Raw genomic sequence first — 16,341 nt, forward strand, 5'->3', positions numbered from 1 at the left:
GTTGCTCAGTTCTTAAAAAGAGAACCTCTAGATAAAGGAACATTAACAGATATGGACAGATTTTTAACATTAAAAATATTTTACAATTTATCAGCTAAAACAGCTATAACAGATACTTTATTTTCTTCAATAATGACACTCTCTAATGCGTCAAGGAGCTGAAGTCATTGTGGGAGGATCTAAACTGCCAGTGGTGACAACTTGAGAGACATCAGGCTACCTACAGCTTAGCCGATGAATCACAGGCAGAAGTCACCACTGTGAACTAATAGTTTTGAGAAACATGGACAGTCTGGGAGGTATTTTAGAGCATAATTAAGAGGATGAGTCTGCTGCAAGGCTGGTCTAAAACCCTTTCAAAGAAAAATGTTTGCTCAGCTCTTAGAGGGATGGAAACATCTTGCCCTGCAAAAAGAACCATTTCGCCTACCATTCTGGCAGAGCTTAACAAGCATCATCTGCACAAGGCTGAGCATCTGAGACAGTCAAGCCCAGCACTATCAGAAAAGTAGATTAGGCACCTAATCTTATTTTCATTGCAGCAGCATTCATATTCCATCAGAAACGCTGCAGTGTTCAGAAATTATAACACTGTTCTCTTTTGATGTATACTTACTCGAATGATTAATCTAACTGCTACAACACCAGAAGTGGCCATGACTTTGGCACTATTGGGAATTAGATTAAAAATTGTTGGCATGATGGCTTCTGCCCCATGGTCAAACTTGTTTCCCAGAACTGATGACAAATGTCTGAAAAACAGAATGAAGTCATGCTGGTAAGTGAGCTGAAGATAAAGAGAGTCAGACTTGTACAGAACATCTGACATAAGCACATCTGACATCTCAGTCTTTGCAACTGTCACGTCCTCTCCAACTCCAAAGGACAGATAACACCATGTTTCAAAAAACAGTTCCTTTCCTGTCTTTTCAAACTTGTGTCCTATATTCATTTGAACCCTGAGAAATAGTAAGGTCAGCACAAAACAAAGTAACTAGCACAGCTAAAAATTTATTATCAAACAAATGGGATCAAGGTGATAGAATATTTTTTATTAGTTTATATTACAACTTCTCCGAAGCTCCCTATTTTGCCTTAATATATACATATTTTAAAAAAACATGTCAGAAACATTGTGGCACCCTTTTTCTTGAAGTATTTCACAAAAGATAGACCATCAGAAAGAAAAAACTAGCTGAATCCAAACCAGAACAAAACATCAACATTTTCAGATTTACTGTTCAATGCCTCCCTACTTGTGCATGAAGGCCTGGCTTGCTCATTCACTCTATCCCACATCAGCACTGTTCAGTACTCAGGGACACAGCTTGGCAGAATTACAATTAGTGGTCTACATGATGGGGTTTGAAACATGGTGCAGAAAAATCACGTTCTACCTTTAACTACATAGCACTAGCAGCACAAGCTGCATCCTAATTGTGTTTTAACCAGTGCCTGTTCCTTTTCTTCTACATCCCATTTCAAACACACATAGAAAATAAACTTACCCCAACGTGATACAAGCCTCTCGTACAACTTGGGACCGCAGGTCCTTAGCAGATAATTTAAACGCTCCATCCAAAAGCCTTAAGTGTTGGAAGAAGTTATCATATTCTGCAGCTCCAGCCAAAAGTAAGGAGCGGATCTTTTTCAACTGTTAGGAGCATAAAAGAAACCAGTGACTGTTAATGAGCAGCAAATATAAGAAGTTATGTTCAAGACCAATACCTAGTTCCAGGTTTCTTCTGCAGTAATTCATCACCATGCACTGAGGAAGTTGATTCTTGATGTCCAAGTAATTTTATTGTTTCCTACCTTATATTCAACCCATGGTTAGTTAACATACTAAGTACAATAAGCTAAACACCCTTGCTAACTTACAGAAATCCAGAAGTGTTCCATACAGCTACTCAAATTGGAGAGTTAATAATCCAGTTTTTAAACCAAAAGGTATCTTAAACATTCCCCTTTGTTCCCCTATTTACAGCAGCTTAAAATGTTTAAATAATCTCACAGCTGACTTTTGTGTTAAAAAGACACCTAGACTTAAAGGGCATGGTTCACATTCAGGCCTGGGTAATACTGACATATCCAGAATGTGTCCATTGACTGAATTAAACCAGTTATCTGACTGCAGCAGAAGTGGAACCCTGACCCCATCCTAATGGGCGATTTCCCATTAATATTCCAGTGACCACCATCTCATCCTACAGACAATCCTCTAACACCTTCACAGGCCCTCCCGAGCACCAGTGCATCTGCACATGGCCTCGATTTCAGCTCCCTGTTACTCAGTCCAGAAATAGAATTAAACAGAAGGAAGCTGAATCAGCCCAGTCTGCCACTCAGATCTGTAATACAGGGTTTGACAGACATGGCAAAGCTGCTACAACAGTGATGAAAATCTACTGTGTAGACAAAACCCTGCATCTGTATCACGAAAACACAGTTCACCTCAGTAAATAATACTCAGTCTTGACATGCATATAATATCCAATTTTCCACTTCCACACGTCCCACAATCATATTTATTTATTCAAAACTTAGGTGTGTACATTCTTGCTGAATTATTTTACACCTCCCTTTTGCAGAAGTATAAATAAATTCTCTGTAAGCAAAGTAATTTTCTGCCTCATCAGGTTAGTTTTAAGATATTCTGAATAAGACTTGACATTTTAAGGACCTGCTAACAATTTTTTTTTTTAACTTCCAGTTCAACCTGATGCTGTCTCAACAGACTCTTGCATATCAAAGAGCAATTTCCCTCACAAATGTAAAATTTCTCAGAATTGTTAAATGTTAAATTTCTCAGAAGGAAATGTTTCCCTCAAGTTTGGGTGAACATAACAGATGGTCACCACTAAAGCTACATTCCAACCTTATACTGAGGTTCTCCCAGTACCCTCAGTGGAATTAAGCTCAGCCTAGAAAAAGCTTGTGTTAATAGAGATCCTATCTAAATTCACTACTTACCGCAGAGACTCTCTGTTCCCAGTCATGTTTATCATCTGATAGTATCTCTCTGATCTTGTTTATGGATTCCTCAAGATCCCGGCTGGAATAAATCTACAAATTTAAATACAGAGAAGCACTGTAATGCAGGATTTACTCCATAAAATCAGATCACTTCACAACTACATTCTTATGTCCTTTGCTCCCTAAAGTTTAACCATCATGTGCTAGCCTTGGACACAAATGGCTTTGCATAATGCACAGAATTTACACCCACTGCCTGCAACCAAAAAATTCAAAATTATCACAAGATGAACAAAGGAACCTATTTCATTATTTTACTACAGTTTCACAATTTTAAACAGTATTCCTGCAGCTACTGGTGGCTGTATTAGTCAAAACCTACAGAAGATCATGAGTGGACACACGTGCTGTTCAGCTGTCCCAGATGTGAAGCTCCAGTGAAGGAGAGGGGATACGTGGTGCATCTCAGCTATCCAGCCAAATCAGCAAACGTGCATGGTCCAGTTGTCACACTCACAAGAGCAGAGATCCCTGAGACACAACTCATTTTTACTGCTTTCAGTTCCCACAGGGTTTCACATGAACTACTGGCACACCCACCATTTAAAACTTGCCTCCTTTGAACTTCTAACCTGCTTCCCACCTTAAAGATTTGCCAACATCCCAATGAAGCACAATTTGTCAGTGACCAGTATGAGATCCTACATCCACCTCCTGTTTTTAGTACAGCGTGGTTTAACAGGTAACTCTACCTACCTGAACTGTTGGGACATCTTCAAATGCCTTAATAAAGTCTTCTTCATCCACAGCACCTGCTCCTTCTTTGGCTGCTGACACACAAGTGAAAAAGCATTTTCGATCTTGTTATCAACAAGAGAATCAATTAAGAAACCACCAGCTATTATCAAGGCACTTAATCAGGAGAAAGTCCACTACCCATGCAGCCTGGGAGTGCTGCAGATGTAATGAAAGAAAGGCAGGGAAATTCAACGCCAGGCACTGGTGAGACATTCATGGCATCCTTCACCTCACAGGCACAGAGGGCACATTAGGGGAGTCATTACAGTAGTCACTTAACAGTTAGGGGACACAGTCTGAAAGATGAAAGGGAATACTTACTTTAATTATATGGGAGACTTATTTTAAAGGATTTAATCCCATCTATAATAGATGAAGGTGGAGATCTGACAGGTGCACAAACAGACGAGCGATAAGGAAGATAAACAGTCCCTGGAATACTAATCAGATTAGAGACTGCCTGATACAGGGAACTTTCTCCTATTCTGCAGGACACATACAGAATTAGAGCTACATGTAGAATTATTGCTAACATTCAGAATGACTGCTCAGTTTTCTTTCTGCACCTTCATTACCAGCAATGCCCAAATGTCTTAGAAGAAAGCCAGTGTGTCAGGTTTAGACAGCAAGGGCTGAAGTTTGCATGTAGCTATAGGCAGCCTCAGTTCAGATAGGGTTGGAACTACAAAGACAAAAATCTACACACTGGAGCACCAACATGATTTACTCACAGCCCTCAGTGCACAACCACACAGGTGCAACTTCTCACCAAGCACAAAATAAATTATGGGGATGTGAGGATTGCTTGGACATTCATCCCACCAAACTTTGGTTGTGGCATGCAGAGAACACAGACATAATAACTGAATAGTGAAAAATTTGTTACTGGATGCTGGGGGCCAGCCTGGAAGTACTTGCAAGTAGCTCACTAGGAACCCTGTAAATACTGCACAGACACATCAATTCATACAGGCTGTTGGCTTACTTGAAGACTTGGAGCCCAGAGCTGCAGAGCCAAGTCTGCGGGTAGTGCCCATCCCAACTCTGCGTGAGTTTGCAGGGGCCTTTGAAGATGTAGAGGAGCTGGCTGAGGAAGGTCTGTTCCCATCCACGGAGTCTTCATCATCAAAAATTTTATCTGCCAAAAAACCACATTCAGCTGTAAGTCCAGTGAAGCAAAGGGATGTCCCAAGGAACATGCCCGTGTTATGGCAAACATGCAACATGTTTACAGCCTGCTCTGGCAGCCTTCATCTCAGCAGTGTCCTCATGCTAGAAATGCAGTTAGCTGTGGAATACCACCAGCTCACTGAACCCAATCCTTCACTACTGCAGCCACTGTGTTATAAACCCTTCCAATGAATGCATTCAGATGAAAAAAACGAACTTCAAATCTACAGCAAAAGATGCAAACCCCAGATAATACTTGGGTTTTGACAGTCTGCATCTCTCACATTTATGCCTCCAAAAGATCTTTTGACATGACTGTAGTGAAACTAAGACCACATACAAATCCAAGATCCAAGTGTGGAGGGGACCAGCAGCAGAGGCTGCCCTGTCCCACCTGCCTGCACCAGACCAAGGATAGACAGTGTCACCCAGGAAAGTTCACATGGCAACACCCATGTTGTTGATGAACCACAGACCATTAATCACAGACCTATCTGGAGCTACAAATCCCATTAAACCATTTAAATTGACACCAGAGATTCCTTGCAAGGAAATACAAAAAGTTTCCTCAAATTCATAAAAATATAAGGTGCATTAAACCTTATAGAACTTTCTGTGTACATCCAACTTCAGCCTCTACCACAAAATGTGAACATAAATTAACTAAAAATGAATTACAGGCACTTTGATTCTCAGTCAAGGTTACTTCAATTCCAAAGGACTGCTTATATTGCAGTTTTACACAGATTAGCTAATTCACTTGAAAAAACAGCCTCAGGTTAAAAGGTGACAAAGCAGTTGAGCAGCTGATATAGATGGAACATGTAATTATTGAGGCCAGAAGGCCAGCTCAGCCCCCATCACTCAGCTTCTCCACATGAACACTTCAAGATTTGAGACCTGCTTCACGTCCATCCCTCTTCAACAGCCCAAGGTACACACTCCCTCTCCACCAGATTAGAAACATTTCCTTCACAATTTTCACTTGGCAAAAAGTCAAGCAGGTGCTTTAACCCATCCCTGCTCAGGAAAGCATCTGGGAACATCTAGCAACCAATACAAACTCCTAGCTAGACACTAATGAATGAAATTCAGTACAAGCTGAGCTTTTTGAAAGTAAAAAAATAACTTGGTAAGACTACAGGCATATTCTAGGGAAGTCAGAAGAACAGCTTGTTTTGTTCTCAGCTCAACCACCTTCAGTTTTCTCTGCCCTACATGGCACTGGCTTATTAGCAGCTGGACACAGGAGAACTATCACAGATCATCCAAAAACCTACACACCCCATGTTTGATATACAGCAGTGCACATGATGCCATACACCAATCACAACTCAATACTGACATGGCAGGTACACAAAAGCATCCAAAAAGTTAAAACAGATGGACAAGGACATCTCTTAATTCTGATGTTCAAGATGTCTTGGAATATGCAAAACAGCTAGGGAAAAAAGGCAACTCTAAAGAAAAGGGGTAAAATAATAACTCGTACTTGTACTGTTACTCAGGAAAAAGTGAACAAGGCATAACTGAACACAAGAACTTTAACTTGGATAAATTTGAGGTCACACAGCTAAAGAGAATACAAGCCACAATTAGGATGTGGGCTGTCTCTTTAACACGGTGCCTGAAGGCAGCCATGGAGACCGAGCTCTCTCCCTGCTGACACTGGCCTTGCTCTGACATATGTAATTCAAAAATAATTTGAAAAGAGCTCAGGGAACAATCATGAGAATGATTAAAGGATTAGAAAATATGTTTTTAATTCAATTAAATGAAAATTCTCTGCAAGAGATTGTTTAGTCTAGCCAGATTCCTAATAAGTTGCTTGATTATATTCTGTGTTAACACAGCTACTGAAGATTTATTAACACAGTTTTCCAACATGATTTATTAATATTGTTTCTCACCTAATAGAAAAATACACAACAAGGCAACTGGCTGGAGCTTAAAAACAAATTAAATTCTGAGTTACCTTTTTATTCCTCTCTTCCTCCCTGCTCCCCCCTCCATTTTCAGCAATAATCACAGGGTTGACCCTCTCTGAGGTTAGGAGGTGCATTACCCAGTGAATTCTACCACAGGCACTTCTTAAAAAAGCAAAACTGATTTTTTTTCTCAAAAGACACAGCCTAGTTGGAACAGCAATTATTTCAAAAACACTGTTTGGTGTGAGTTGCACCAAGGTCAGGGCAGATCAAAATAGGCTTTAAAATATATAATCTCTGAAGCCTCTATGGCAAGGTTTAAGTGATTCAGAATGACCTGGACAGCCATTCAATCCAAAAACTTCAAAGCAAAACTTGTCCCAGTTGCACTTATTTCAAAAGCTCCTACATAAATATTTAGCAAACTATTTTTGACATATGTGTACTAACAGCCAGGAGAAAGTCAGTCATATTCAAAACAAAAGATACTTTTACTAGTTCATAACCTCTTCCATCAGGTAATAAAATTCTCCATCAGCTGCATTTCAGGCTATCTAGATGCAGCCCTAGTTAACTCACTTCCTCTTCTATATGCATTTTTAAAGCCTCAGCCCTCTGAGAGGAGAAGAGGGTGTGGTTTGCTATTTCATATAATAAATCAAAACTAAAAAAAAATCCAGATATTAAAAGCATTGCACTCCTATAGCATTTTAGCAACTGAACAGACTATCATTTCTTTCTAAAATAGGTTTTTCTGAGCATTAGCAAAAATACAACACTCCAAAAATCAAACCAGCCCACCCACAGTTCTGGGGATGACTGGATTACAATCACATCTTCCTGTTTATTAAGTCTGCAAACTAAGCACTACATATTTATCAAACCAGAATATTCCTTCAAAAACCCAACAGCATTTTCTCATCCGAGCAGCGCAGAATGACAGCACCACATTCAGAACTGCACATCAAGTCTGCCAGCAGCACGTGTGCAGAACAGAAAGAGAAACAAAGAACAGAAAGGAACCTGGACACAGGAGTACAGAAAAGAATAGAAAACCAAGCTACTGTATGTCATTGTTTAAAAATCCTTTTTATTTTTTTTCCCATTTACTGATTCCTGCTCGTAATAATCATTTGAACTGGGATCATATTTTTCAGCATATCTGCAAATGGCAAATTCAGCGTGGGTGTAACTCTCAGACACCAGCTGAGGTGCACTGAAGCGGAATCAGTGCCCCGTTCTAACATTAAATAACCATTGACGTGCTCCCATCACAAGACACCCCCAGTGCTCATTCAAAAGGACCCTACAGTACTCCCTGTCAAAGACATGCCCTTCTAAAAGAGGCCTTTGTCTGCTCGCCACTCTGCTGTCTCAGAGACAGACAGAAAACAATCTGCTTTACGTTTTGCAATTCCTTTGCATTATTTAAGAAGAAGAGAAAATTGCTTACAAGTACATATCCTTCTGCAAATAAGCTTCCTCAACATTCCTTCATCTTTTCCATAGCGTGCCCAGATGTAAGAGTGCCTCACGGAGCGCCGCGGCTTTCAGTCCGGAACACAATCAATCATTGCCCCTCGCATTCATTAAGCATGCTGTCTTCACACGTGGATTTAAACAGCCACGGCCTCCATCCTCTCTCTGTGGCCGCAGATCTGCACGGTTCTTATCAACACCCACTTCAGCCCGGGAAACTTCGGTTCACTTCTAGGGAGGAAATTCCTTCCTAGCGAGGGGAACCCGGGACAAATAATCCAGGATGACGATGAGCTGAGCCTGCCTGGCTCGGCTGGCTTGCGCTGGGAACCAGCCTGACTTTATCCCCTGGGAAGCGCTAACAGGAGCATCTCAACAGCTGTCATCATTTGTCCATGACGAATAAATTTAGTCATTATTCATTTTAAAATGTAACCCCTTCAGGTCTGGGCAAGGTGAAAAGTGGGGAGAAAAGGCTGCACTATCTATTCAGGAACCATGGCAAACAAGGGCCAGCACTTCCCTTGCCTGCACCACCTGGGACCTTTTAAAGCAGTCTCTCAAATGTCCTTTCCAATGATAAAAGATGCTTTCTGGCTTTTAAAAGCTTTAGGATGTCAGATTTCAATCTTTCAGTTGTTTTAAGCTTTAGAGAAGACAGCTATTTTGTAGTGATGAGAGACTGGGAAGAGAGCTTTCCATCATACCTGTTCCTAACAGATGCCCCACTATGGTCTTCAGATTCGACTCTGTAAAGGACTGAACTTGGCCTGAGCCCAGTGTGTCCACTCATCGTCTGTTCCATACCCAAGCATCAGAGCAGCTGAAACAGCTAAGATAGGTACCTCTTGTATGAAACATCTGCATCACTCTCAGAAGAATCCCCCTTTTGGGTGCAGATGAAAGTGGATGACACCAGAGGAACTTGCCACCCCACCATACCTAGGGCATGCTCCACCAGGAGCAGACAGGTAGCTGTTAAAGCTGAAAACACTACAGCACTTGCAAATTCCATGCTCAACCCCTACTAGGTGGGCAAAGCCCAGCTCCCTGAAGATCTGAGAGCCTTTTACAAGCCAAGAACACACACCAGCAAAACCAGCGATGCCAAAGAAAACAGAGTGTGTTCCTCTTTTCCCCTTTCTGCCAGACACAAGTCCATGAGCACTGGATCACATTTTTGAGACAGACACCCCTTTGACATCTCAGCTCATACCCTCCCCCCAGGGCAGCATCTGGCACCCCCATCTCCAGCTGTGACTTCTGTTGTCACCCTCTGTGGGTGTCCAAGGGACACAGCTTCAGCTGAGGTTAGATGCCTCTTCCCATTAGCGCATGTGAAACCCATGCATGGCTTAGCTGCAAGTCTGTCCAACTCCAACATAGGTATTGTAGAGGTTTCTCCAGGAAAATGAGTTATAAACCCACTAAAGATAAAAGGCTCCTCAGCAGGATTAAGTGTTTTAAAACAAAGGAGTCACAGCTACCAGCAGGAATACATCATTAAGGTTTCCTGCTTGGCCATCTCCCAGTGTCTCAGCTGCTCTCCCTGGCCCCAGACACAGCTCCTCCTTCCCGCCCTCCACTACAGGCAGTGTTTTGAGCCTTTAAAACGCCACCCACTTGGGCTCAGCGACCCTGGTCAGCCCCTATAATGCCACCTGCCCCTCTGTCCCCATGATATCCAGTTATCCCAGGCTGACCCAGCCACCAGCTCCAGTCCCAGCCCACCCCTGCTGCTTCTTTCTGTGTGCTGAACCACCTCATCGTCCTTCACACTTTGGAACCCCAAAAACCTGACTTCAGCATGAACTGCTCCAAGGGCTGAACAACAACAAGGACACACCTATTGTCCAGTAACTTGGACTTTTTTTTCTCTGGTCTCACATGTATCACCCCATTTGAACTAGAATCTGCATCACTGTTGGGTGGGAGTTTTTCTGAATAAGGTTTCAACAATGCAAATCTAGTCAATGTATTTGTGGCCATAATAAATACAATAAACAATGTGGCTGTCATTAGCCACAGCTAAGGTGGTGCTTAGAGACCCAGGCTAAGAATATCAGGCCAGGCAGGTGCAAAATGCCTTTTGCTTTAATAATTCTTATAAAACTACATGCTTTTCTTTAATCCCAAATGCTTTAGTTTGCCCTCCTTAGCCAGGAAAGGAGACACTCATCATGGCTACTGGCTCATTCTGTCTAATCACAAGCTAATGAGCCTAATAAGTCTTCAACTGTCCTATCACAAAGGAAAAGTAGAATCCTCAGGGAAGTAGTTCTTGGAATTGTCTTCTGCTCCCAACACATTGTATTTACATAGGCTGTCTAATACACATGCTGCTTACACTCAAGCACCTAACTACAGCAAGCTCAGAGTATTCCTACCACCATCCCTCCGTAAGCAGAACAACATTTAGGCAGCAGAAATCATTTTAAAAGTGCATTTCTGTTAGTGAGGAATCCTATATTTATTAAGCCCGTACCAGTATGATAAAATTAACTTTACCAAACCAGTATAAGGAATCTGTTGAACACTTTGACCTGACCACATCCAACAGCAGACTAGGCAGACACAATAACCATATGCAAAGTAAATTCCAACTTCAATCTGCAAGAATAAGCAATAGCCCTGGCAACATTCAAAATCCGCTCTCAGGGACTGGCCTGCTAAGTCAAACAAAATCATCCTGCAGAAGACTGATCTGAAATCATGCAACTTATGATGATTTAAGTTACTTTTCTGAGGGATGTTAAAATTTTCAACCCTGGAATCAGATTACTCCAATTTAAGATATAGCAGGAATGACTGAGAATGGGAGCTTTAAAGACTTGAAAACAAGAAACAAGTAAAAAGGATTTAATGAGCCTGTTTACTTCAAAACACAACTTTTCAAACCATAATGTTGACAGTATTAATGCCATCATGTCAACACATCACAGCATGCCTCCTCCAATAGCTTCTATGAGCATTAGCACAACTCTGAACACAGCAAACCAAAGTTTTAAGAAATTTCTGTTCATGAAACTAACACACCTGGAAATGGAAGATTTTAAGAGTTAGTGAAACTGCCACTTAGTTTTCAGCCATGTGAAAGTTTCCATTAGCTTTAAGCAGATTTAGAGGAGAGATGGTACAAATGTTACATTCCTACAAGCTTTATTAAATTAAATATCAATAGGAGATAACATAAGAACTATGATACTGAGTGAAAGAGCACCAGCTCAAACAGCCAGAAAAAATCACAATAGCATCAAAAGCTGAAATAAATTAATTAAGAGCTAGGATTTGTAAGTTTCACCAATTACTTTACTACAGTCCATACAGACACCTAAATGAGAATCAAACATCCGTGTGCAAGGAGTTGCACAGACACAGCCTTTACCCCATACTGATTTTAAAAAATTTAAATAATTGAGAGACAGACGCAGACATGTACGTAAGGCAAAATCAAAGTGGAGAAGAGATAGAGATAAGGATTTACTTTCCTCAAAGTAATCCTTGGAAATACAATATTCCCACAGTGCTTTTTCCAGCCAGCCACACAGCCTTCTCCCAGACCTCAAGAGCACCAGGAAACCCACAGCCCATACCTTGGAAAAACATATCCACCCCAAAAGCCCATGCATTTACATAAAGTAAATTTAAAGAGCAAAAGCAGCTTTTCCCTGCCCTGCACTTACCCTGTGGCTGCCCAGAGGTTCCTCATTATGCCTTGTGGGACACCCACCCTCCATTCACTGCCAGGCTGTCCACACATCTCCCCAGCCTTCTCAAACAGCCCAGCTATTTCAGAGCCTAGAACAGCTCCACTCCAGGGTGTTGCTTCTGTGTTTCACTGCCGTGGCTTTCCCTGCTGACTGTGCTGGGGGGTGCTGCCCCAGTTCCGTCCTGGACCCTTGCAAATACCCTTTATATTGCACTGCCTTATTACTCCCTCCTCACTGTGCTCTCATTAGCATAATCTTCAGAGATAAAAGACACAAAGTGGGTCCCTGAGCCCTAGAGATACCAATCAATGGGAAAGGCTGTTGATGAGAATGGCTCAGGGAGATCTTTTAAGAGTCAGAAAACACCCTTTGACAGAACTATGGGAATTAGCCTTGGCGCAGCATCCTGTCATACCCAAACTGCAGATAAAACACTATTTTCCAACTTAATATTAATCCTCTGTGCTGCACTGCAGTGGCAATGTTAAGGTTTTGCCTCAGCCTTGGAAGTTTAATTATTTATGCAAATAATTATATAAAAGAATGTGAATTCTTCTGCCTTCATTCACAAGACATAAAAATTCCATTCTGCAGAGGCACAGGAACTCCCTCAGGCACCACTTCTATATGCACACATAGCAGGGATGTGTCAGGTTAAAAAGCAATCAATGAACCTTTCCCCTCCTTGCTCTCACCTCCATCTCTGCATGTGCTGGAAAACTTATGGCAACAGCCTAGACTCCTCCCTGTGTTTGCAGCAAGCAAACGCCAGGATTCAGGCAGCAGACAAAGTGGCCATCAGCATCCCCAGCTGCTGGTCATCCACACCACACCCAGCACCCCAGCAACAGCCTCCTCTGCCAGCTCTGGGGTCAGCTTTGCACGGTATTCACTTTAAAAATTATATAAATGTGACTACAAGGCAGAGCCATTCAACAAGAGCATGAAGTATTTGTTGTTAATGTGTGAGTAAACTAAAACAGAGCTGAGGGACATTCTCAAGGGTGTGAAGACTTCAGGGCATTGCCTGAGTCTAGATTAAGCTCCCTTCCTGAACGTACTGATCCCTTTATCTTCCTCCTACTAACAATGCAAGTAGTGCCACAAATGTTTTCTTATTTTCCCAAGTTTATCTTCAAAACTGCTCTATGCATATTCAAAAAGGGATATTTGTAAATGGATTGGGGAAAGTAGAAATCAAATCACAACATATTAGAAAAAGAAATTTAATTTAGTGTCTCTTTACAATTGCTTGAAGCTTAGCCACACCTGAAATTGAATTCTGTTTCCCAGGGTTGGTGCTACAGGAAAACAGCGACCAAGGTTAAACTGAGCTCCCAGGGAGACACCTGCTGGCGGCAGCCTGGGGCTTATCTGCCAAAACCTGAAGGAATAAGGAGATACCTGTGGAATGGATAGGTGATATTTTGTCTTACCTGGACTGCCTATACCCTATGTAACTTAATTAGCAGGCAGATAACAATCTGAAGCCTTGAAATGGACAGTGATTTTCACCAGCGAAGGGCAGCAGCCATGTGTGCACACAAGGCAGGTGACTCCAGCCCCACAGCCCAGGGGCAGATTTTTGCAGCTATTTCCATCATCTGCTGCTGTGGCATCACAGGGTGAGGCATTTCTCCAGCCTGCACTCCCCAATTGGCATTCCCTGCCATTCCACATCCCTCTGCCTCCTCGGGCAACTATGACCAGTGCAGCTCACCTCGATGCTGAGTGCCCAACACCCATGACTGTCAAACACCAGGAAATTGCAGTTTCTGCTGTTATCACTTATCACTTCTTGAAGGGATGCTCATTCTCTACAGACACAGCACACCGAGGTGTAAAGCACTGACAACCAGCACGCAGAGCTGTGTTCAGAAGGAAAGAGCATCCTGGTGTTTTTAGGACAAAGCACTGCTACTAAAAAAGGCAAAGGCATCTTATTGCCTCCAGTTACACAGAGCAAACTGAAATGCTGCAGATCCCACTTCCAGCCACCACAGAACATCCTGCAAAGCCTGCTAATGCAAACAAATCCTGCAACAGAAAGCTTTCTAGAGATATCTACAAGGAGATAAAAATGCCAAGCTGCAGCCTTGTTTCCTTTTGGGTTAAGTCTCAGAGGATGGCTGAGTCGGTGAAGTTAAGCCAGTAAGCTGTGCTGGAGGGACTGAGGAAACTGCAGAACCAGCCCTTTCCAGGTTTATTTACAATCACTGACAGGGACATGTTGCCCAGAACCTCATACATGCCCTTCCTGTGAGATGGCGGGGCATCCTGAACATTCCAAGCAGCTGCTTCTGAGCCAAGAAACAAAATAGGTGCAGTTATCCCAGAACAATGACAGAAAAAACAACGCTGTCAGCCTCCAGCCTGTACAGCCCCAGAAAACAGGAGCCTTCTGTCCCAAGGCATTATCTGTCTGGTTAAAGGCTAATGCAAGAACATGAGCACTACACTGGCAAAAACTGTACAGTGTTACACACATCACACATCAGTGACTCCCGTCCAGAATGCCTAGCCTGATGCATAATTAATATACTTTAATTAGATGACCATTTAAAATACTGTCAAATGCTCAGTGGGAAATAATCATGAGATAAGAATCTGTTAGACTGAAGGTGGTTGAGACAAAAGAAAATCCACAGAAGGAAAGCTAGGGAGCAACTACTTCCCAGCTTACAACCTTTTGAGAATGATTATCAAGGCATGACCAGCATGATAACCAGGAATTTCTATCATAAATAAATGCTTCATCTTTACAAAGATGCATATTACTACAGACTGTGAAGGCATATATATAAGCAAAATTTACAGACAAGTTTTGTTTAAGAATTATTCACAGTTGAATTGTATAATCTAGGCTATGCTCTGGATTATACAATTCTGGATTATACAGCCAGAAATGGTTACCAAGCAGTGTTGTGAGATGCCTCTGAGAACCTGTCACAACAGCTACTAAGTGAAAGAGTTGGCTCTGTGATCTCCAGAGTCTCCACTGCAGCTGCCAGCAAAGGGAAGGGATGGGGAAGCAGATTTGATGCTGATGCTTCTCTGGAGTATTCAGCAGCACTGCCTGCCTGCCACAGCACTCTCCTGAAACACTAAAAAGTACGAGTTGCTGCCTACTCCTAACTAATAGAAGTAGGACTTAGGAACTTTCTTGTGTCCCCATCACTTAAATTCAGCTACCTGAGAGCAAGCAGAGCCTTTGAGAAGCTGCATGCACACAGGATCTTACAAACCACGCTTCAGCACCAGCACACCAGTGCCAACACCTGCAGCCCAGGCCACTTTTGCAATGTCTACATGAACACATTTGACTGCAACCAGAGCTCAGAGCAGCAATTCCTTAGAGCTGGTGAGAAATACCCAGTCCCTACTCATATCACACTCATTTCAGCAAACACTGGCAGAGGGAAGCAATGCTTTCCTGACAATCAAGCCCAGTTGGTTTTTATCCCCAGCGTCTCAAAGAGAATAAACACAGTAAATGAAAAGCTAGCATTTCTCTTTTCTCAGGATCGCTGCAGAAAAATCTTATTTTGATCTTTGTTCATTATGATCACTTAAGATCAGTGGTTTCAATGGTAGCAATGAAAATATTGGGGTTTTTTAAGATATAAAAGCAGGAACTAGTAGATAACATAAGACAAGTTTTACTTTTAGTGAAAAAATGCTTGTTCAGTAATTTTTAGAATGGATTTCACTGGCAATAACTTATAATACTACTCTGCACAGATTTGTGTATGATCTAGGTAGGATCAGTTCCACTTTTTGGCATAGTGGAAACAAAGGCCAAGCACACGAGGAAGCTGACTCCAAGTCACGCAGAAAAGTCAGAATTAGAGCACATGCCAGAAGATGTGTGAGAGTACAGGATTTCCTTTATTTAATCACCATCACATTAGGTGAAATTCTGTTTCTAGCTCTATATATTTGGGATGGAGGTGAATCCAAGAGCATGCAGAATTTTACAGGATTTTTTTAAAGTTCCTATTATCTCACATTTTACTTTGTATGGTTTCAAAATGAGCATGAAGAGGTTTTAGTACATCAATTAGTAGCCTATTTGACAGATACTTCAGTACAGCATACGGTTTCCACGTGGTTGGCTAACAGAACCTAAAAAAATCAGACTGATATTTAATGCAGCTTCAACTGTAAGCACAGTCTGAATGTCTGATTTACAAGTGGAAAGCTCCAATTCCTGAGATACACCCATTTCTCGGGCCTTCTTCGCCCATCCATCAAAGCCTCAATGTAAAAAAAAAAAAAAA

At 41.9% G+C, this 16,341-nt stretch overlaps 1 protein-coding gene across 1 annotated transcript in view; it reads right to left on the reverse strand.

The window, feature by feature from the left end:
* Positions 1-16,341, reverse strand: part of CLASP1 (cytoplasmic linker associated protein 1) — a 166,726-nt gene that overhangs the window by 80,976 nt on the left and 69,409 nt on the right. Inside the window, exons 9-13 of the mRNA XM_063400845.1 lie at positions 4,760-4,912; positions 3,733-3,806; positions 2,974-3,066; positions 1,509-1,654; positions 617-752 (exon numbers count right to left, since the gene is read on the reverse strand). Coding sequence (XP_063256915.1) covers positions 617-752; positions 1,509-1,654; positions 2,974-3,066; positions 3,733-3,806; positions 4,760-4,912 — 602 coding nt within the window. The remainder of the gene's footprint in view (positions 1-616; positions 753-1,508; positions 1,655-2,973; positions 3,067-3,732; positions 3,807-4,759; positions 4,913-16,341) is intronic.

The sequence above is a fragment of the Prinia subflava genome, chromosome 6 (assembly GCF_021018805.1).
Source record: "Prinia subflava isolate CZ2003 ecotype Zambia chromosome 6, Cam_Psub_1.2, whole genome shotgun sequence".
In the NCBI taxonomy this organism is placed as follows: domain Eukaryota; kingdom Metazoa; phylum Chordata; class Aves; order Passeriformes; family Cisticolidae; genus Prinia; species Prinia subflava.